The sequence below is a fragment of the Podarcis melisellensis genome (assembly GCF_964234715.1).
Source record: "Podarcis melisellensis genome assembly, chromosome: 1".
Taxonomy (NCBI): Eukaryota; Metazoa; Chordata; class Lepidosauria; order Squamata; family Lacertidae; genus Podarcis; species Podarcis melisellensis.
Window position 1 is genome coordinate 51,749,078 of NC_138528.1, and position 21,994 is coordinate 51,771,071.

Here is a 21,994-nt window from a genome sequence, read left to right on the forward strand (position 1 = left end):
CACCTGTGGTAGCTCTAGGACACTAAAATAGCAACGAAACAAGGAGTGCATGACAGATGGCAAATAGGGACTGTTCCAGGTTTATAGACACAGTTGGAACACATGCACCTAAGAGGAAGCACTCAAGCGGGGAAGTGGTTAGAGTAACTTTCTCCCAGCTGCTGTTTCATTTTTAACTAGGCTATGGCCCAGGAACTTGTGGCCCTCCAGATGTTGCTGGATTAGAACTATCATAAACTCTGACCATTGGCCATTCTGTCTGGAGCAGATGGGGAGTTTGTATTCAATTACCAGCACAGGATCAGAGCTCCTCTACCCCCAAATTAAATCATGCCAGTTTTATTTACATTGGTTCTCACCCAGATTCTAAAAAATTGTGCCACCACTTCTGAGGCAGGAGGCCTGAGCACCAAGTCTTCATGGTATAATGTGTCAGCAGGGAATAAGGGTTTAGAATTTCCCAGCCTTCTAAAAAAATCCCCCAAAGTAGAATGCACCCCAGTTTTAGGAGTTGACCTTTGAGCAATTAATTTATTATCTAGACTCTTCACTAACCTAATTATGTTAACAGCAAAAAGCAAATTCAACACAAACCATCCTATACCCCTGAAATATAGAGTAAATGCTATGTGTTGTATCCAGTGCTGACTTGCACACTTGGAATTTGCCTTCCTCTCCTCCAGTTCCCCAGGGAGGAAGAAAGGTGAAGTCCATGGCGCTAGCAGAAGTCCACTAGGGAAGCATTTTATTCGGCCTTCTGTGTTCATTTGGCATAAACCACCTGCTTTTGTACATAGAATCATAGAATTGCAGAGAAATCCAGTCCAACCCACTGCAATGCAGGAACATTAAGCTGTCCCATATGGGGATGAAACCTGCAATTTTGGCGTTATCAGCACTGTGCTCTAACCAACTAAGCTATCCAGGCATATGTTTTGTTTAGCTCAACCTCATGATATTGTATGTGTGGGAACACAACAATCAAGAGAAATATTTTGAAAGGAAATGTGACCTCAGGGGCATTTGCCCAAGGACTAGCTCTTAAATCTGCAAGAGCTAGATTTAAGCATTTTCCCAGAAAGGAATGGCAAATCTAAGTTCTGCATCAGAAACCAGGAGCAGATGGTGAAAGCACAGGGTACAAAATCACAGTTACCATGGAAGAAAGCAGGTGGAGAGGAAAGGAGTCACTTACTCTATCCCGCTGGAGGTAGATGAGCACGCCAGCCGCTATCTGGGCTATGAGGATCAACAACAGGCAGGTGAAGTACTGAAAAAAAGAAATAGCACAACATCACTTGGTGTTTGGCATGGCCATTACTATAGACAGCAAACTCAGGAAAAACTCTTCAACAGCCTATGGAACAGAGTCGGGCCTAAGAAGAATGGTTTTTGAGATAGCCCGTTTTCTTTTTAGGAGTGCATAAGGATATTTCCCATGCAACACAGCCAATAAAAGCATTTCCCCCCATTTTTGCCTACTCTTCAAGTGCAATAAGCTCATAAATTGGCTCCTTCCAGGTGTTCCAACAAGAACTTGGCCCGGGTGTACACAAGGTAGTTGCCCAAGTTGGAAGCAGTTCAAGAGTCTCCCCCTACCTGCCTGGTACTCATTGTCGCATAGCTCAAAAGCTTTGCCCGATATACAGGAGTATCACTTTTCACGATGCAAAAAAGGAAGGCAGTTCAGCTGCCAGGCTGAGTACAGCATACAAAGGACAACAGATGTCGAGACAACTTTTGGGGCTCACGGCATCCCAGAAGATTCAGAAAGATCTCATGTAACACTTGGATTTCATGATACATATCAGAATCAAAAATAAATGGTAGAATTCAACAATACACTATTACAGAAACTTCATTTCTGTAATAGAAATGCTGCTCTCCCGTCCCCCACTTCCAGAGCCAACTGAGGGGCATGGGAGGGGGGCAGAATCACAGTAGGAGAAGGGGGGAAGCCCACTGCACAGCGGAAGTCCTTGCACAGAGCTTCCACTGACAAGCCTTCTTGGGTAAATCCCACCCATAATTTTCCTCACCTACAGGGGAGAAAAGCTCCCATAATGGCAAGTGCAAACTGAAACCTGGGGTAATACATAATATTTATACACACATATGTATACACACAAATTATTTCACATCCATGCATCTCTCTCTCTCTCTCTCTCTCACACACACACACACACACACACACCAATATTCAAAAACCTGGTCACACCTATTTTTTACCTATTAGCAACCCTATATCATTCTATCTGCATATGTCCTTATTTAGATTAATTATAGGTTACTGATTTATTTTTAAAAGAAACCACCACCTTATCCAACAAAATAGCAACATGATAATCAAATGAAGGAGCTAGCAATCACTATTCCTTGTCTGAAAAGGGCTTTGCATGGACATCAAAGAAACATAACAGGCATCAGGTGTGTTTTCCCTGGGAAAGGGACAGGACAGGACAGGCAAAGAGACTAAAGTTGCCACCTGCTTAACTTTGGAGGCCCTTCTCTAGATGCCTCAGTTTTCTGTGAAGCCAGGAATGTCTCGCTTAGAATTCCGAAGTACTGTACTTCTCTATCAACTGTAGTCGATATTCCTGCATGCCTTGGTCTCTAGTTCAACTGCAGCCCTCAGGCAGTACCAGCAAGTCACTTAAAGTAGCATTTATCTCTTTTCACTCACCAGACCCAAGAGACAGCGGATCTCATTGACTGCTCCAATGCAGCCCAGGAACCCCATCAACATGGTCACGGCACCGACTCCAATGAGAATGTATGCCCCAATCTTCAGCGACGACGATGAGGTCTCTGTGGAAACCAGAAGAGAAAAGGACACAAAGTGAAGGAGGATTCTTTTAACATTGGTTAGCTCCAGAAAAACAAGACTGCTCAGAGCCACATGCGCTTCAGAGAGCTAAGAACTTCAGGCCTAGATAATCAAAGGCCATGTGAAGGTTGCTTGTGATGGAGGGATCCACAAATAGGCAGTCAGAGAAGTGAAGTGGGGCGATGAAGGAGAGAAGGCTGCATAATAGGAAGTGATGACTAGGCAAGCAAGAGGAGCACAAAAGAAGACTTTATCCTGTCTCCGTTCACTCTACTCCCAGAGTCTAGTTAGCTGCTCCCAAAAGGTTCCTCTGAGACAACTGCTAAGTTGCAAGGTAGAATTGGCCTTTGAAGGATGCACATCTTCTAATATGCAGCCACCAAACCCCAGTTATCCCCCTCTAACCCAGTTCAGCAAACACCCTTAAAAAGGTAAGGAAAGGGAACTGTTTCCTTGCCAAACAGTAGTGCTGGTGGCGTTAATATTAGCTTACTGGGTGGGGTGTGAGAGAGTTTGAATGTTGCATCTTACTGTGGGATCACAAGACACTTCCACTGATGGTTATGCAAAACTTCTCACATGGGGCAGTGGCAACTAACTCATTTGATGGACCCAACCTGGCTGCCTTTCCAAATGTACAGGGCAGGGGTTGTCAATGGTGTGCCCTTCAGATGTTGCCGGATTCCAATTCCAATCAGCCCCAGTCAGCGTGGCCACTGGCCAGGGACACTGGAAGCTGTAGTCCAAAAAACATCTAGAGGGCTCCACCTTGGTGAACGCTGGTATAGATAGGCACTGAGACAAAGCCTTGGAAAAAAGAGACTGTAGCAGAAAGGCACAGCCTGGGCTCAGTCTACAGCCTGCAGCACGTCTTGGATTTTGGAGGAAAGCTCCTCAAACCTTGTTGGCAAAAGGCTCACAGTTTATATTCCCTCTTGCGCCATCTTTTTCCTCGTTTCTGGGAAAAAAGCCAGATAAGCACAGGGGGGGGGGGAGGCCTCTCTGGCAATGGATTGGAATGCCCTGCTGTGTAAAGTTCCTTCCCAGACTTTGTTAAGGTTACCAAAGCAAAAATAAAAAAATAAAAAGGGGGGAAGAAATGAGAAAAGGGAGGGGAAAGGGCTTCATCTGGGATCTCAAGGAAGGAAGCAGAAAAAAATACTGCATACATGCAGTGAGATTACAAGCAAGAAAGGAACAGGACTGGGGCAGGAAAGGAGCCCGTATACAGAACACTTCAAGTCCTTGGCAAGGAAAATCCGTCCATAGGCTCTTTGTGGGCAAAACTCCTTTTGAGCTGCACAGTTCATGCAGCTATTAGTTTTGGTTCTAGACCACAGGGAGAAAACTAGGTCACAAGGCAAAGCCTCAACTGAATCTGCAGTCTAAAAATGGCTGCAAGCATTTGTTTTAAAGGGGGGGGGGACTTGGTTTAAAACACACTTTTCAGCATAGCCCTTTCTTGTTATTTCTCCCTTGTGAGTAACATTGCAGCACTGACCCAGATAAAGAACATGGAAAGTGGAAATAGCATGCACAACTGCACAGGGAGTTGTTGTTTTTTTAAGGAAATGCATTAGCTTGGCAGTTCCCCTTTACCAAATCCGTCCCTTAGACTTTTGCTGAGGTGAACCAAAGTTACCAAGCCTTGGAGAACTTTAAGGCTAATGCTTTCTGTCTGACCTGACATAGCCTTCCAAGAAAGAAAGAAAAGGCTGATTGGCAATAGAAAGCTCTTCTAAATCTAGCAGGAAGCCACCTTTGCTTTGGACTATGATCTGAAGGGGGGCTTCTGTTCAGATGGGCTTCCCTTTATAATTTAGTAAGCACAACATGGTGTTCTCTCTTGACAGATAAACACCCAAGGAACAAATGCAAAGATAAGAAAAGCAGTCTTACGCAAAACTGAAATGAAGCTATTCTTGTCAACCAAAATCCATATTCCGAAGCCCAGGATCACAGCACCCAAGATCTGGAAAACAAGTTTTGGTTACTGAAAAAAGATTGTACAAAAGGTGTATTTCTTATGCTACTTTTACACTAGAAGAATCTTCAAAAGCACTTTATGCAATAGCACAAGTTCCCTCTAGTACAAACATATTTTTCTGAAAGGGTCGCATTGATGCTTCTATGAGCAAAGTACAAAGATAAAATCCATCCCAACTGGCCCTAGTGTTTAAGCAAACAAGTTTTACCCACTTCTATTTTTCTGGGTATTTCCTCCTATTCATTACTGAAATATTATCTACCTCCAACTTAGATATAGGTTCCAGCTAGATATAAGTAATTCAGGAGCCTTGAGCTATGTGAAGCTGTCAATCAAACTAAAGCAGTGGTGGAGAATCTGTGGCTCTACAGATGTTGATGGGCTCATCATCTGTCACCACTGGTCATGCTGGCTGGGGCTGGTAGGAATTGGAGTCCAACATCTGGGTAGCCAGGTCCCCCAGCATCAAACAACAGTTTTTTTAAGTCCCCCATTTCTAAACAGTGTTAAGAGTCCTGCCAGCACACAGCAGATTCGCTCATAGTGTATATGTTAGGCATGAGTTGCCTAGAACAAAGAATGGTCTACTTAAAGCAAAGCACCAAGCATCTTTGCTACAGTTAATTTAGAACAAAAAGCAAGTTATCGGTATTATATAGCCTGGTTTGTTTGTTTTTATTTTGCTTTGTGATCACAAGTCAAGCAAAGTAGAAAGACAAAAGAGCTAAACTAAGCAGTCTTCAAAACACCGCTTCAATGGTTTTTATTTATTTCATAAAATTCATAAAAGCTATCTAAAAAAGGATGGCTCGAAAGCTAGCAACCTGGACATCATTCCCACTGAAGTGGTTAACCTGCCTAAGGTTTATTGCTTCAAACTGACTGTGGGGTCTGACAAGATTGAATGTTTTTCCATACCAAAAAATAAACTAAAATCACTCCGCATAGAGAGCTAAATGTCAGGGAGAAGGCTAGGCTAAAACACAGTTGGAGAGGAGCACTTAATCATGCAGGCCTCCACATGAAGTATGAAGCAGTAGGTCCCAGTCCGACTTGCCAGAGACAGCTGCTTTTAAAAAGGCAGAATAATTGGAAGGTAGCTTGCCATACCACTCAGGTTAAGGTGTATTATAACATCTATTTCTGCTGCTAACAGGCCACCAAGACCCCTGTTAGGATGCCTGTAGCGAAGAGCACAATAGGACCAGTGTGTCTTGGCATAAGCAGAAAGAATACAAGGAAACAGCTGAATAACGGCTTGTATCAGACCTTTTTCTTTTTTTTTACATATGATCACACTTTAATAGAGAAACAGGAAGCCTGTTCTGCTGTGCATCCTCCTGTGATAAACACACAGGCTAAAAATTTGCCTACAAACCAGAATTAAGTGAAGCCACAAGTCGTGCAACAGTCATATGGCAGCAAAACCTAAGGCACAGAGCCATCAGTTGGCAAGCGAGCTGCAAACACGTCGCAGTCCAACAGCGTTCCGTCAGTGGGAGCCAACTGGCAGCCCTCATCCTCAGATGAGAATGGGACAATAATCTGAGGGCCATAATGCAGATTTGATCTAGCAAATCACAAAGCCAACCTGGGGCAAGGAGGATAGGTCTAGAAAATCTCTGCAGACCCCTCTGCCAAGGCTGAATTCAAATGGTCAGGGCAGGGACTTGCCTTTCCCCAAGTTCTACAACAAGGAGTAGGAAACCTCAGGCCCAGGGGGCAAATGCACCCTTTGAAGACCCTCTATTTGGCCCCTGAGACTCTTATTTATTGTCTTTATAGCCCACCTTTTTCTTCAAGGCTAGCCTGAGAGGCAGTGACTGGCCCAAGGTCACTCAGTTGCATGGCCGAGTAAGGATTCGAAAGCTGGTCTCTCAGATCCTAGTCCCAAACTCTAGCCACTACACCACACTGGCTGGCTAGCCAGGCTATATTCCCACTCTGCTATCTCCAAACCCATCTCTTACCAGCCCTGCTTCTGCCCTGGCTGGAAGTACTTTTGCCTGGCTGGAATACCACTTGCTTGCCTGGGTGGAGGACAGAGAGAAACGAGTCAGCAGTACAGAGATAAAATTTACGTTGGTTGCTCTGCTCAGGTTGGACTCTGGCCCTGCGCAACATTGGCATGTGGGTCCCAGAAGGTTACCCAGAAGGAAATACGGAGTGGAAAAGGTCCCCCGCCCCCCTGCTCTGCAACTAGAACATCCAGATATTTTTATTACACAATGAAACTTTCACAGACAGGACTTCTGTGTCTTACAGGTTGCTTTCCACCTGGTCAGCAGTAAAGGAAAACAAGCGCATGCCGAACACTTTATACTTAACAATTAAGTGAGACTTCCATGGCACACTTGAATATAAATAGCTCCTATAGTAAACATTGAAGAACAAAATAATCTAACAGTACACAGCATGCCGACCTATTTGCTGGCTAGAGGCCAGTAATTCAAAACCTCCTCCAGAACTTTAGAGTGTTTTGAGAATAATCTGGTACACAGGATGTTTATTATACCCGCTTATGTGAAGCAGACTGTATTCTGTCAGGGCCTCGCATCAGTCATGAAAGGATCATTAACATTGTCAGCAGAAATGCGGAATTTTCTCCCACTGCCTCCATGTTGTTGCTACAAAGTACAGAAAGCCAGACAAAGTGGAAAAGCGATGGTTCCATTCAAAGAACTGCCAATATAGTTCACCTGCCTCCAAGGGAGCTGTGGAGAAGATGCAGTCTCTGCAAAGTTAGCTCACAGTGACAAGGTGCCACTGGCAAAATGGACTCCCCTTGCTATAGTAAACACAGGGAGAAGCTTAGGGATAAAACCAACCTGCTCATACTTAAAATTTAGTTCTCTTTGCCAATAAGACATTGCAGCAGCAGTCTTGCTTTTCCTCTTGTACTATCTTAGCTCTGGCAAGTGAATTATGACTGCCAGGTAGCAGCTGTTTACATAGTGAATAGTTTTCTGTGGAGCAGATCTCCATGCAGTGCAAGCTCCTCCTAGGAAAAAACTTATCCCAAAGGGAGAGCTTTGCCAGCGCTGGTAAAACAGAACCATGTGGGCATCCTATTTCAAAAGGCACCAAGTTTTATACATGTGAGAATAGCCTAACCTTGTTTGGCCTGCCATTTATGCACAGGTTGAACTTTAGGTTCCCAAAGGTTCAGATGCCATAGAACTGCAGAAAAAGCAGCTCTTTCCCCTGAGGCAAAAAGGTAGTGGAAACAAAGGAGGGTTAGAGGAGTCTTGAAGAACAGATGCTTCCTGTCACCTGTGGCCTTGCCAGAGGAAGTCCAGAAAAGTCTACCGGGAGAGAATTCCAACCATCTACCCCTCTGAGCGCCATTTGCTTCAGCCAGCCATCTCCCTCGAGAGACTTTCCACTTCTTTCTGTGCAAAATGTGGGAAAATACTTTGCCTCTCAGATCTGGATTTATTCAAGCCAAGCAGCTTGGATCTGCCTCCTGTCAGCTCAGAGCCATCTCATCAGGGCTCCAAGAACATAACTTGGCTTTACAGGCTGCAGAGCGGGAAGAGGAGGGGGATGTGGAAAGCCTGGAATCGGAGGAAGAGTGAAAATATCCACTTTGCTGAAGTGCTGTGGCAACAGGGAGGCGAGCAGGGTTACTGCAGGGCAAAGCTTTTCCGCAGCCCATTGTAGATGCATAGATTCGCCGCCGCCACCACTCAGATTAAGTTCCCTTTAGTGCCTCTCGCCCTTTGTCTTCTTCCCTGAAAAAGTTGCTATAGAGACAGTTAACCTGCACTCTTGACAGGGCCAGATCAAGTCACCTGAAGTCTCAAATCAAGGCTAATTCACACTTTATGCAGCAAGTATGTTTGCTGCACACCGACACACGTCAAAAACACTGCAAAACATGGCACAAATATATTTATCTGCATAGTTCTATTATCATGAGATGTATGTATCGCCTGCTCTCTCCAAAGGAGCACAGTTTAATGGGGACAATTATTGGACAGTGCAATCATTCTTCCCATTCACCCTCTTCAACTACATTCAGGGAAGAAGCTGTGATTCATATGAGGTTTGGCCACTGCCAACCTTCATGTCCTGCCTGGATGATATTCCACCAAGGAACGCCATGCATGGGACTCCCCCTCTCCTATGCACACCTCACACCCAAATCTACTTCAGAGGGTTGTGGGAACCCCCCAAAAGAAACATAGAAGTCATGTGGGGTGAGGAGGGGAAGCTTTGCTTTGCAAGTGGAACGCATTCTGCTTGCACAAGGAACTGCTTTGAATACAACCACTTGTTTCCCCAGGAAGACACTTGGAATGAAGCATGGTACACATCATTTCCCCCGCCCCCTTTGCTAGTGGATGCCAATGAAGGACAGAAGGAAGGGGGAAATGAGAAACTCTATTTAGCACCACCAAAATAGTTTAACGGATTGCACACAGACCAGGCAGTGGCCCAGAAACCCCAGAAACTTGCGCCAACATAGCTTCAAATACCTTAGTATTCGTACTGGAATGTCTTCCATCCCTGGGAGCCAACCAACATCCCACCTCAAATACCAGCTGCAAGTGCTCCAGTAATGCTAGAAAAATTCAAGTGCCCAAGCATGCAGATAAAGCCACTTCCTTTCCCCTGTTTGTATCCCATTTCAGAAAGGGCAGAAACAGTCTTTAACATCAAGGGGTCAATAATTACAAATACTCTCTGAGCCAACAGAAATAGAACTGTAAAGCTGGAAGGGACCACAAAGGTTATCCACTTCAACTCCATGCAATGCAGGAATCTTTTTGCCCAAGGTGGGGCTCAAACCCACAACCCTGAGATTAAGAGTCTCAAACTCTACCAACTGAGCTATCATTTCCGACAGTCATCATTTCCGACTGTCTCTTGTAGACCCAATATGAAGTGATGCTGCTATGGAATAACAGATAGCATATTGCACCCTGTAGTTCTAGCTCTGCTATCCAATTCACCCCCACTCAGTCCCCCAACAAATTCTGAAGATGAAACTGTGTGTTTAAAGACTTAGCCCCACCTCACTGTAGAACTAGATCTTAAAAGAGTCTTCCTCTGCATGCTAAAACCATCCACGACCTTTGGTCCCTGGCAGCCTTAACGGGAAAGCCGATTGCTCGGAGATGGAAACGAAGCATGCAGCTGGGGGGTGGGGGCTAGCGGAGAGAGCAAATTGAAAACCAGTTCCAGATGTGCCATCTGGGCAAGCCTTCCTGCTTGCAGTTTCTACATGGCACATGGTGAAAGAGTGGCAGAGGGAGGGGAACTCAGATTCACAACTGTTTGAGAAAGCAAGAACCTTAGTGATGATTTAAACACAACCTGTGAACATCCTGGAATGTCTACGAAGGGCATTGCAGTTTGTATCACTGACATTGCTTTAGATGCCATCTCTCTTGCATCTCTCTTGTGCACAGGTTTCACATGGATTCGGCACTCGCATCTTGAGGCACCCTCCACACATGTCAGAATGAGAGTCTCTCTGCTGCTGCTTTCTTTTTTAGGATCTGAAGTCACCCTAAAGTGGTAGAAGCACCAAGCTAACACACAGCTTAATCTTCAGGTGAAACACAGAGTGATGGGTTCTTACATTTGGCTGGGAGGGGTGGCTGCCCAAGAATACACCGTAACTGTCAAGGAAAGATATTTTGTCTGGTGTAATCTACTTCTCTTTTTAACCCTAGAGGAAAGAAAATAAGGACCGAAGAGAGTCTCATGGATGAAAGAAAAAGGGTATGTTCTACAACACTCCAAGTCTAAGGGTGGAGCATACAAGTGTGAAGAAGAAGAAGAAGAAGAAGAAGAAGAAGAAGAAGAAGAAGAAGAAGAAGAAGAAGAAGAGAAGAAGAGTTTGGATTTGATATCCTGCTTTATCACTACCCTAAGGAGTCTCAAAGCGGCTAACATTCTCCTTTCCCTTCCTCCTCCACAACAAACACTCTGTGAGGTGAGTGGGGCTGAGAGACTTCAGAGAAGTGTGACTAGCCCAAGGTCACCCAGCAGCTGCAAGTGGAAGAGCAGGGACGCGAACCCAGTTCACCAGATTACAAGACTACTGCTCTTAACCACTACACCACACTGGCTCTCCTAGTTGTGTGAAGGCTTCTTCTACTTTTGGTTCAAGAAATAAGGACTGTATCTCATTGATAGTGGTGCTCCTAAACAAAATTTCAGAAGTAAGGCCAAACAAGTTAAGCCAGGAGCAACTCCTATGCTCTAATCCAGATAAGGAAGCAGTGAACTTGAGGCCTTTAAGAGAAGCTCATGTAGAAATGTATACCCTACACTCCATTGTCTTCTCGCTGGACCAGGTGCCTTCAACTATGGTTCTTTGGAGTTGATCCATTCAGAGGAAGGTGGAAGATACCAGTTAGCATCTACATTTATACCTCCACCAGAGTAAAAGACTCAGCAGATGCTCCAGATGCAAAAGAGAACTAGAGCAGCAGTTCTCCAAAAGAAGCAGTTGGATTTTGTTGACAAGGAGTAACACTAGGTGTTAAACGTTGCAGATAAAAGTTGGAGAATAAGAACACCATCTGTACAAAGGGAAGGGTCTTTTTGAGTTCAAAACCCCAGTTCCTTTCAACACAGCATTTCCTCAAAGTTGAAACGTTTCCAAATACAGCTCACCAAGTCACCAGTCAGTTTACAAATAGGAAGTGCCCAAGAAGAAACTTGTGACAGTTCACTGTCAGTCTGGAATTAACTCTAGATTGGGAGATTGTGTGCTTTGAATCTATTGCACAACATTAAATGCATTCTCCCACTGAAGCAGATCACTTTTGGGGTTCTTTGAATGTCAAATCATTAAAATATTGCTGCAAGATGCAGTATGCATGGGAGTAAAGAGAAACTATAAGGGACTTCGTATTTTGAGCACCGCAGATTTTAAAAACACAAGGATTTGGCATCTTACAGCTGCCAATTAAATTGCTACAATTGGCAATCATGTCTTAACGGAACTGCCAAATATGGATGTTTCTGCATTAATTTGCAATTTTTAAAAAGGATATGGATTATATCTTAGAAATATTTCTCCCAAAATATGCATTTCAAAAAATCATCATTTGATACATTTTGAGTCAAAACCTGCCAGAATATTCAGGATGTGCAAACTCTGATGATTAACCAAGTTCCAATCGGCACATCAGTCTGGAAGATGTGAATCATATCAGTTTATTATTTAAATTTACAAATAATTTGAGTTCTTCAAGCCTCTTGGCTTCCAGGTAATAGGCTTCTGAAAGTGACCAGTATCTGCTATTATTATTTCTTGTTACAAAGACCAGATACTCCATATCTATAAAAAATAATAATAAACAAGACACCAGAACAAAAGAATGGACGGGGAAAATGGGAGGTGTCCATATTAATTTGAATATGTGTTGCAAAATAAGTTTGCTACACTAAAAATAGATACGGTTTAGCTCAATGAGAAGAATCAGTTATTAAGATGAGGCCCTTGTCAAAGTTGATTTCCTTGACCTTGGCTATGCATATTCTTCAAATGTTATTGAACACAATACAGACTTCTTTCCCGACCAATTCATTTACCCAAAGAATTTTATAAACCATCCAATAACCAAGATCAAAAGGTGGAGTGGCCTCAGATACAACACTGTCACGAAGCAGTATTGAATATTGACAAAAGACAGGGAATGAAGCCAGGAGAAAGGTCAGCTGAACATTTTGACATTAACACCCTGCTGAGAGAATGGCTGTTCTGGGGGGAAAGAATAAACGGATAAAAAATGTGAAGGAAAAAAAGAGGTAAAAATCAAGAATTATGCTGAAGTGTGGGAGCGGGGGGGGGGACATTTGTCACAAAGATAATCTATCATTTCATCTGCAATATATGAGGGAAAGGTTTTACGGTAGATAGAACCATTAGTGATTTGTTTAATGCATAAGACTTATCTTTGAATACTGCAAGAATTAGGTTACCAAGGACAAATTCTACTCCCATCCCCCACTAATCTACGCAATCGGGAATTTGGTTTACAAGAGCAGAAGGGATGGAAACCAGTAGGTTTTGAAAAATACATTGATCAAGTGGCAATTGAGTAAAGATCCATTTTCTAAAAACATATGTAGGGTCCTCTGTAGAAAGAGAGGAAGTTGAGAGTGCCCAATGACTGGCCTTTCTTCTTTTTTTTCTTTTTTTGCAACAACAAAAAAAGCTGGAATATCTATGTACCCAACATCCCTCTATTTCTTTGAACATGGTCGCTAAACAGAATTTCTATAAAATTATGTACTGAAAGGATTACACACCTAGGTGGGTTAACGGAAAATGGCTTAAAATACTGTTTCAGTGGTGTAAATTGAAGCCCGGGTATTCGATGCATGCTTAGTGGTCATGTAGTGAGATTAAGTAGTTTTGAGCCTTAGTGAAAAAAGTTATTCAAGATGCAGTAAGAGGAAAAATAGTCTTTCAGAGTCTACAATACATGAGTTCCATAGAAATTACAAACTAACACTTTTTATGTTTAGCAGCTGTGAGAATACTTGCAGCTAAAACTTGGTACTCCTCACAAACTCTGAGTTATTAGCAATTAATAAAATAACCCCCCCCCCAAAGATTACACAAGTGATCTGTACTCAGAAAGATCATGTGCATTTCAATCCTTCATGGAGGTTTGGGATATATTTTGCTTTGGGGAAAATGTTATAAGAACAGTTCTTGTCTTGGTAGGGGCTACAGCTAGCTACTAATACTACTATTGGGAGCAGGTGGCACTGTGGTCTAAACCACTGAACCTCTTGGGTTTGCAGATTGGAAGGTCAGCAGTTTGTATCTGTGTAATGGGGTGAGCTCCTGTTGCTCTGTCCCAGCTTCTGCCAACCTAGCAGTTCGAAAGCACAACAGTGCAAGTAGATAAATAGGTACCACTGCAGCGGGAAGGTAAATGGAGTTTCCGTGTGCTCTGGCTTCCGTCATGGTGTTTTGTTGCGCCAGAAGCGGTTTAGTCATCCTGGCCACATGACCCAGGAAGCTGTCTGTGGACAAACGCTGGCTCCCTCAGCCTGAAAGCGAGATGAGCGCTGCAATCCCATAGTCGCCTTTTTCTTCACATTACAGAACTAAACAACTGATACGCCCCAAGGGTGGCGTTACATGTCTAGCAAACACTGCTCTGGGAACCTAGGCTGCTCCTTCTGCACTGCAAGGAGTGTTTGCATGCATACCCTATGATAACCAATGGAGAAGACCTCCTCCTCCAACTGCTTTTTTCTCATCTGGGTTCCCAAGTATATGTGCCACATCAATTCAAGAGACGTTACTTAACTGACTGCAGGAAAAATTTGTGGGTGGGGCAAAAGCCCACTAACAACTGCTCCCCTCCTGCTAGCCAGGAAAGATGCAGCAGCCCACATTTCCAGGCCCACGTTAACTAACAGATGTCTAACTTAATAGTTTCCATTACAAAATTTGGGGTTTTAATAGAGACTGTGTGTGTGTGTGTGTGTGTGTGTGTGTGAGAGAGAGAGAGAGAGAGAGAGAGAGAGAGAGAGAGAGAGAGAGAGAGAGAGACATTTAGAATTTTCCATCCATGTTCCCCTGGTATTCTGGAACCCCAAAGTACCCCTTACCATGTTATCTTGGCCCTTCAAATACAGTCGTACTTCGGAAGTCAAACGGAATCTGTTCTGGAAGTCTGTTAGACTTCCAAAACGTTCGGAAACCAAAGCACAGCTTCGGAATCCGCTGAAGAACCCATCAGACGTTCGGCTTCCAAAAATAGTTCACAAACCGGAACACTCAATTGCAGCGTTCCGGAGCCAAAATGTTTGAGAACTAATACGAATATATTTGGGTACTGCTTGTCAACAAATTATAGAATTGTAGAGTTGGAAGGAACCCTGAGGATCGTCTAGCCCAGGCATGGCCAAACCTGGCCCTCCAGATGTTTTGGGACTACAACTCCCATCATCCCTAGCTAATAGGACCAGTGGTCGGGGATGATGGGAATTGTAATCCCAAAACATCTGGAGGGCCTAGTTTGGCCATGCCTGCTCTAGTCCAACCCTCTGCAATGCAGGAATATGCAACTGTCCCATATGGGGATCAAACCTACAACCTTGGTGTTATCAGCAACGTGTTCTGCTATGGTGGTTAAGTATACCAAGGGTGTGTAGAAGGTAGACTGTTTCTAGCAGACTTAGCGCTGGAATTATTGCAAGCTGTCCTGGGACTCTGTAACTTTTGGTCTGCTCCTTCAAGGAACTTAAAGATATGTATGATCACTTAATTATGGCATTGTTAGTATTTGTTAGGTGATCATGAACACACATTCCTCCTTTGTGAATTTAACCTGTTGGTAAAGGATTATAGTTTATGAAGCGTAGCCCAAGTGAGACTGATCAGCCAATCTGTTGTTGAATCAACTTTCTACACTCTGTTTATCACGAAACAAGCAGGAAATGAAAAAAATTGCCTGTTTGCCCAGGAGATTTTTATCCAGCCTTATCTAGCTCACTGCTAGATTTTTCCCATGATTGTGTACAGCAGTATTATAATTTAAGTTAGTGTAATGGGCAAACTTTATTTTAAACACAGGATGAATTTGTTGGGCCTTAATCTAAAATCAGCTGTGTATACAGTCATTTATGTAGATAAGGACAAAAAACGGGCTCCCGTTCTCTGCTAAATATAAGATTATAAAGATGTTGTAAGTTTGTCTTAGATGTCCATCTGACACCAGATATACTCTTAGCAGAAAGGAAGGAAGGAAGGAAGGAATCAATATGTTTAATGAGAGAACTGTACCAGGGCTTTGCTGATCCTGAAAACAGGTTAGCACAGGCTGACTGCAAAGCTTGTTCTTTAAGTCTGTAATTCTCTGCTAGAAGTAACTGAGTCTCAGTGTCATCAGCCCAGTATAGTGGAACACTCTGGCCATAGAGATTCAGCAGGCACCTTCTGCTTCAACTAATAAATGCCTACTGAAAACACTTCTATTCTATCAGGCTTATTAAGAATACATCTTTCCATAAAAGCCATCTGATTTTAACTTTTTTTATACGGTTTCCATTGCACAGTTTTATGTGCAGTTGTTGCAAACCACTTTGATATTTTCTTTATGAATTCGTGGTATATAAAGATTGTCATAAATAAAATAATAAATAAAATAAAATTGCTGCTCCTCTTGGCACTAATCTGTTGCATCCTGCAAATAGAAACACATTGACTCACAGGAAAAAATCCATTCAGCAGTGCACTGATTATAACCACACATGTTGTGGCTGGATGTCAAACTGCAATTATTGCAGAGAACAGCCAAGGACTTGATTAAAAATTGGCTAGCCGGTAATTTGGCTCAGCTTGTCTCAAATAGAGAGCACACAATACCCAAAAGCACTTAATGGAATCACACTATACAATTAGTTGCATTTCCCCAGCCTCTCGCTGTTTCTTCTTTTTTAGCATTTGCTAGTACTATACAGGCAAACAGGTCAAGACAGACTTTAATTACACCCAAGGAGGGTTAAATAATTAAATGAGTAGTTTCTCCAAGTGCCCAAGACTCCGATTTTAATAAAGCCAAGAACCCTTGCAGGAGTATCAGGAAAGTTTAGTCATCCAACAGACATCTTGATAATAGGTACCACTTAGCTAGTCCAATCGGGGCATTTCTGTAGTCTGCAAAGTCTTGTGCACACATGGTTATTTGGGTTGAGCACTGCTGCAGAAAGAAGCACCCCATCCCACTGTACAGCGGGCTCTGGGTTTATTCAGATTTCAGCTGTAAACCAATGTCTTCCTCTACGCCTTTCGTAGAGCTACCAGCTACCACCTGGTACTGTTGTGGGAAGCAGATTAAGTGATTCAGGTTCAATATGGCTTTGATGCAATAAAGGGTTGTTATCTTAGAAACTGGGACACAGGTGGCGCTGTGGGTTAAAGCCTCAGCGCCTAGGACTTGCTGATCGAAAGGTCGGCGGTTCGAATCCCTGCTGCGGGGTGCGCTCCCGCTGCTCGGTCCCAGCGCCTGCCAACCTAGCAGTTCGAAAGCACCTCCAGGTGCAAGTAGATAAATAGGGACCGCTTACCAGCGGGAAGGTAAATGGCGTTTCCGTGTGCAGCTCTGGCTCGCCAGAGTCTGTCAAGACTGGCCCGTACGGGCAGGGGTACCTTTACCTTTACCTTTATCTTAGAAATAGAATTAACATGACAATCGAGTTTGGGATATCTTTGGAGAGAGGTAGAACAGTCTTTATAAAAAGGGTTCTTGTTATATTCTTTCTGAAATATTAGATGCCAGTTCTGCTGTTAGGATACAGTTGCTCCCGCCCGCACTCAACTTAAAAAACAGATCCCCCAGATTCTGAATCCAAATACTTACAAAGAAAAGGAGGTTGAAGAGGAAAAGGAAGTACTTTGTGACTTTCAGGCAGCCAGACCCCATCTTCTCTTTTTTATAGAACCTGGGTGGAAAACAGACAGCCATATGAGCATATATCCTTTACAGCATCACAACTTGATTGTGGTCTGGAAATTTTAAGAAATATTTTACCAGAATCTCCCCTCCCACACCACCCCCTCAGAAAGCAAAGCATTTCAACAGAATACTTCTCTGGCGAGCTGTTTCCTTAGCAGGGGAGATCATACAGGGGGGGTTTTCAGGCAGAACTCAGTTCCAGGACATCTCAAGTGTGCACCATTGCCATTATAAGAGAACAAGTGAAGTGTTCATTGTGAGTTCCAGCCCCTCTTTTTCTAGAAAAACCACACTGGGGAAATATATATATGTATAGCTTTGTCTTATTAACTGTTTTTGCCAGTTCGAATCTGTAGTTCACCAAACTAGCCCCATCCATCAAAGGAACCACTTTCCATCTGGTTGGTTGGCTACTGAAAGAACAAAAGAAGCTGGTAAAATGCGGTCTTGACTATGCTACCACTCAGTGGATTTGTAACTGGCTGACTGACCGAACCCAAAGGGTGCTCATCAATGGTTCCTCTTCATCCTGGAGAAGAGTGACTAGTGGGGTGCCACAGGGTTCTGTCTTGGGCCCGGTCTTATTCAACATCTTTATCAACGACTTGGATGATGGACTCAAGGGCATCCTGATCAAATTTGCAGATGACACCAAACTGGGAGGGGGGCTAACACCCCAGAGGACAGGATCACACTTCAAAATGACCTTGACAGATTAGAGAACTGGGCCAAAACAAACAAGATGAATTTTAACAGGGAGAAATGTAAAGTATTGCACTTGGGCAAAAAAAATGAGAGGCACAAATACAAGATGGGTGACACCTGGCTTCAGAGCAGTACATGTGAAAAGGATCTAGAAGTCTTGGTTGATCACAAACTTGACATGAGCCAACAGTGTGACGCAGCAGCTAAAAAAGCCAATGCAATTCTGGGCTGCATCAATAGGAGTATAGCATCTAGATCAAGGGAAGTAATAGTGCCACTGTATTCTGCTCTGGTCAGACTTCACCTGGAGTACTGTGTCCAGTTCTGGGCACCACAGTTCAAGAAGGACACTGACAAACTGGAACGTGTCCAGAGGAGGGCAACCAAAATGGTCAAAGGCCTGGAAACGATGCCCTATGAGGAACGGCTAAGGGAGCTGGGCATGTTTAGCCTGGAGAAGAGGAGGTTAAGGGGTGATATGATAGCCATGTTCAAATATATAAAAGGATGTCACATAGAGGAGGGAGAAAGGTTGTTTTCTGCTGCTCCAGAGAAGCAGACATGGAGCAATGGATCCAAACTACAAGAAAGAAGATTCCACCTAAACATTAGGAAGAACTTCCTGACAGTAAGAGCTGTTCGACAGTGGAATTTGCTGCCAAGGAGTGTGGTGGAGTCTCCTTCTTTGGAGGTCTTTAAGCAGAGGCTTGACAACCATATGTCAGGAGTGCTCTGATGGTGTTTCCTGCTTGGCAGGGCGTTGGACTCGATGGCCCTTGTGGTCTCTTCCAACTCTATGATTCTATGATTCTAAAATGTTGGTCAAAAGGAGCCTTTGGCCTGGAGCACCAGGGCTCTTCTGATCTTTTCAGTGAAGCACCATCTGCACCTGAGGTACAGATATTTCAGAGCCAGTTCAGAAACCTCCTTATATTGGAGACACGGGAGATTAAGGATGCTTCCACATGAGGCATTTACTGTGGAATGTTTGGAACCCCATGCTCTGTTCACTACTTTTTTCAAGACATCGGCAGGACACCATCGCAAAATCACCTTCCTCTCATATTTTCTCCCTTTACTTTCAGTTTCTTTTCAAAACTCAGAAAAAAACCACAACTTCACTCACACACAAACACACAGCTGTGCAATCTTCCCAAGCGTAGATCAGTCATAGTGAAGCAACCCCACAGATTTTCAGGTGGACAGCATTTTCTGTATTAGTCATTCTAGCCATTTCCTTTATCTATGGTCTGTCATTCTTGTATAGGAGTGAACTCACAGTTTAACCTTTTCCCTTCTAGGTGGCATTGCCTTTCAGTCAGTTTCTGTCACCTAAATTGCAGCCACCAGCAAGGTCCTTAATCTTGGGACTGCAGCAGCAGGGAGTCCTTAATCCCTTTCTCCCTCAGATAATGGCCTAAATGAAGCCATCTTTCCCCTCAACATTAAGTCCTAGAGAAAGGGGCAGTGCCCATTTAGATACAAGACCCATTTTAGGTACAAGGCTTATCTGCTTGTGGCAGATAAGCACCAACCATGTGCCTCTATGCTAGCCACATCTGGAAGCCACCAATATTGGGTCTCATATATGGTCCTTCATGTAGCGCGCGCGCACACACACACACACTACTGTTTACATGATCCCATAGAAGAAATAGCAGTGGCAGCCTCAAGAAAACTATATTTGACAGCAATCACAAGCTAGTCAGCCTTTTGCTCACCATTAAACATGGGTATATGAAACATAGGCATAGCCAGGGGGGCGGGAGGCAGCTCCCCCCCCCCCCCAATCATGTAAAACAACAGAAATACTTAACTAACTGACCAATCGTGTCAGTCCTGTGCCTGCCCCGCCCCCCAGTCCCATGCTATGAAACAGCAGATATTTCACCTGGGGTTACATCTCTGGTGGCTATAAGCTTCTGAATGACAATATCACCCAAGATTCTTTACCAGAGTTACCCATATTTAGCAGAGGGGAATTGGGAATTCAGCAGAAATCCAATGTAGAAGCCACTGTCTAGTTTAACACCTGGAGCTAATTCTCAATATGCAAACTATGTGCGCACATTTTAATAAGACAAGAGATATTTAAACACCAGGTGTGCAATTCAAAAGGGAGCATTAATAGTGCTGTGAAGACAGAAAAGCCTTGGAAATGTTCCACTTTGGACAGAAGTCCAAGAAAAGAATTCTGCTTTGCCCTGTTCTGGCCTGCTGTACTTTACCATCACCAATATAAGCAGATATGTCTGGGCATGAGTATGCAGAAGGAGAAAGCTTTTTAGGACATGGCAGAATTGATGGTATGAACATATTGCAGTATCTTATGTCAATACTTTCAGGTAGGAACAAGACTTGGTGGGTAGGGGGAGCCAAAGAGATATTGTGTGCTTGCCTCACCTATCCTAGTGGAGACTTTCACTTTCCTCAATGAGTTGTTGCCTCCTCCAATACAGGAAGCAAGGTGACAATTCTCATAAAAACTAGTGTCGAATAAATAGCATTTGACAACATCCTTAATGATCTTATCTCACAATGCAACAGGAAATAGGTTGGACAGACTTAAGAGCTGCCTGCAGAAGATCTGCTCAGAGCTTTCTCACAGTGGGATTGCATTCAGCAAAGGGCAACAGAACAGAGCAAGTTATTCTGTTTCCAGCCTAAAGCCTGCTTTTAATCTTATTAGGATATTTAGGCCAGTACTGAGATCAGGGTGGAAGTGGAGCATCATTCTAAACGGATAGCTCTTGCCAACCAGCAGCAGTTCTCAAAAAATTATCAGCTCTGCGGGGGAGAAGAGATGCTGCTTTCTTTGGAAAACTGATGTTAGAAAATGGACGTTTGGTCCTGAAACTGTGAGGAATGTGTGCCCGTTCTTCCATCATGTCCTGAGCGGAAGCCCCAGGACCTCACAAGCCTGCTGAGAGTCACCCTTAACTCAATAGGATATTAAGAAGCTGACTTCAGCACTTGGGGACAAAGAAAGCTACCTTAGACCTCAGTCAAACTATTTGTCCATCTAGCCCAACATTATCTTCTCTTTATGGGAGGCAGATATCTTTCCGCAACCACCTCCTACCGAAACCTTTTTAACCAAGGGTGCACCAGAGCAGCCTTTCTCAACCTGTGGGTCCCCAGATGTTGTTGGACCACAACTCCCATCATTCCTAGCTAGCAAGGCCAGAGCTCAGGGATGATGGGAGTTGTAGTCCAACAACATCTGGGGACCCACAGGTTGAGAACCGCTGCACCAGAGGATCTGATCTGGACTGTACTACTGAGCTGCAGAATCTATCAAGAGATTCTCTTCAAAAGTAGAAGGGTCATCCATCAAAAGCAATGGAAGTCAGTTCAAGACTGCCCCAGGTGCACTTGCTGGAAGCTATTATTCGGGATATACCTCCACTGTGGAGTAGGGGTGGAAGGCAAGACTCTTGGCTTGCTGACAAAGGTAGTCCCATATCGGATCAATACGGTGTACATCACAACACTGAAAGCACCCTTTCATTGTTCAAGCACATGCCTAAACAGCCCTATTCTCAATTGCATGCCATGACTATGTGGCAGGGTTAACAAAAAAAAAACTGCATTTATTTGTATGTTACACATATGGATGTCACCAAACAGAAGCTATTCCAGCAGACTGCAGCAGAGGGAGAGATGGGAAGGGAGACCACTCCATTGGTTCTGCTGAAACAACAGATAGATTCGGCTCCTCTTCCCTCTGAACGGTTGCCAATCTACCTGACTATTGATGCTCAAGTTTGCCTTTACCCCTCTTCTCTCCTCACCCCTTTTTTCCTTGTGTGACTGTTCATTTTCATTGATCATATGTTAAGCCTGCTCTGGTAGCCTTCTGGCTAAAGGATGGGGCAAAAAGGCTTAAAATAAATAAACAAAAGTTATGCGCGAGAAGCAGACAAATACAAAATTCAATTTACACTGACGAGCTACAGATATTCAGAGAACATGCTTTTCTTCCTATGAGAAATTGCCAGAGTGGGAAAGGCATGAGTGCTATCCTCA

The 21,994-nt window shown here is 43.7% G+C and overlaps 1 protein-coding gene across 2 annotated transcripts in view; it reads right to left on the reverse strand.

Moving 5' to 3' along the window:
• CD82 (CD82 molecule) overlaps positions 1 to 21,994 on the reverse strand; it is a 64,889-nt gene that overhangs the window by 14,033 nt on the left and 28,862 nt on the right. For both annotated transcript variants that reach the window (XM_081892106.1, XM_081892107.1), the window contains 4 exons: positions 17,165 to 17,246; positions 4,727 to 4,799; positions 2,684 to 2,808; positions 1,196 to 1,270 (listed from right to left, as the gene is read on the reverse strand). In XM_081892106.1, the coding sequence (XP_081748232.1) occupies positions 1,196 to 1,270; positions 2,684 to 2,808; positions 4,727 to 4,799; positions 17,165 to 17,227 (336 nt within the window). In that variant the 5' untranslated portion in view covers positions 17,228 to 17,246. The remainder of the gene's footprint in view (positions 1 to 1,195; positions 1,271 to 2,683; positions 2,809 to 4,726; positions 4,800 to 17,164; positions 17,247 to 21,994) is intronic.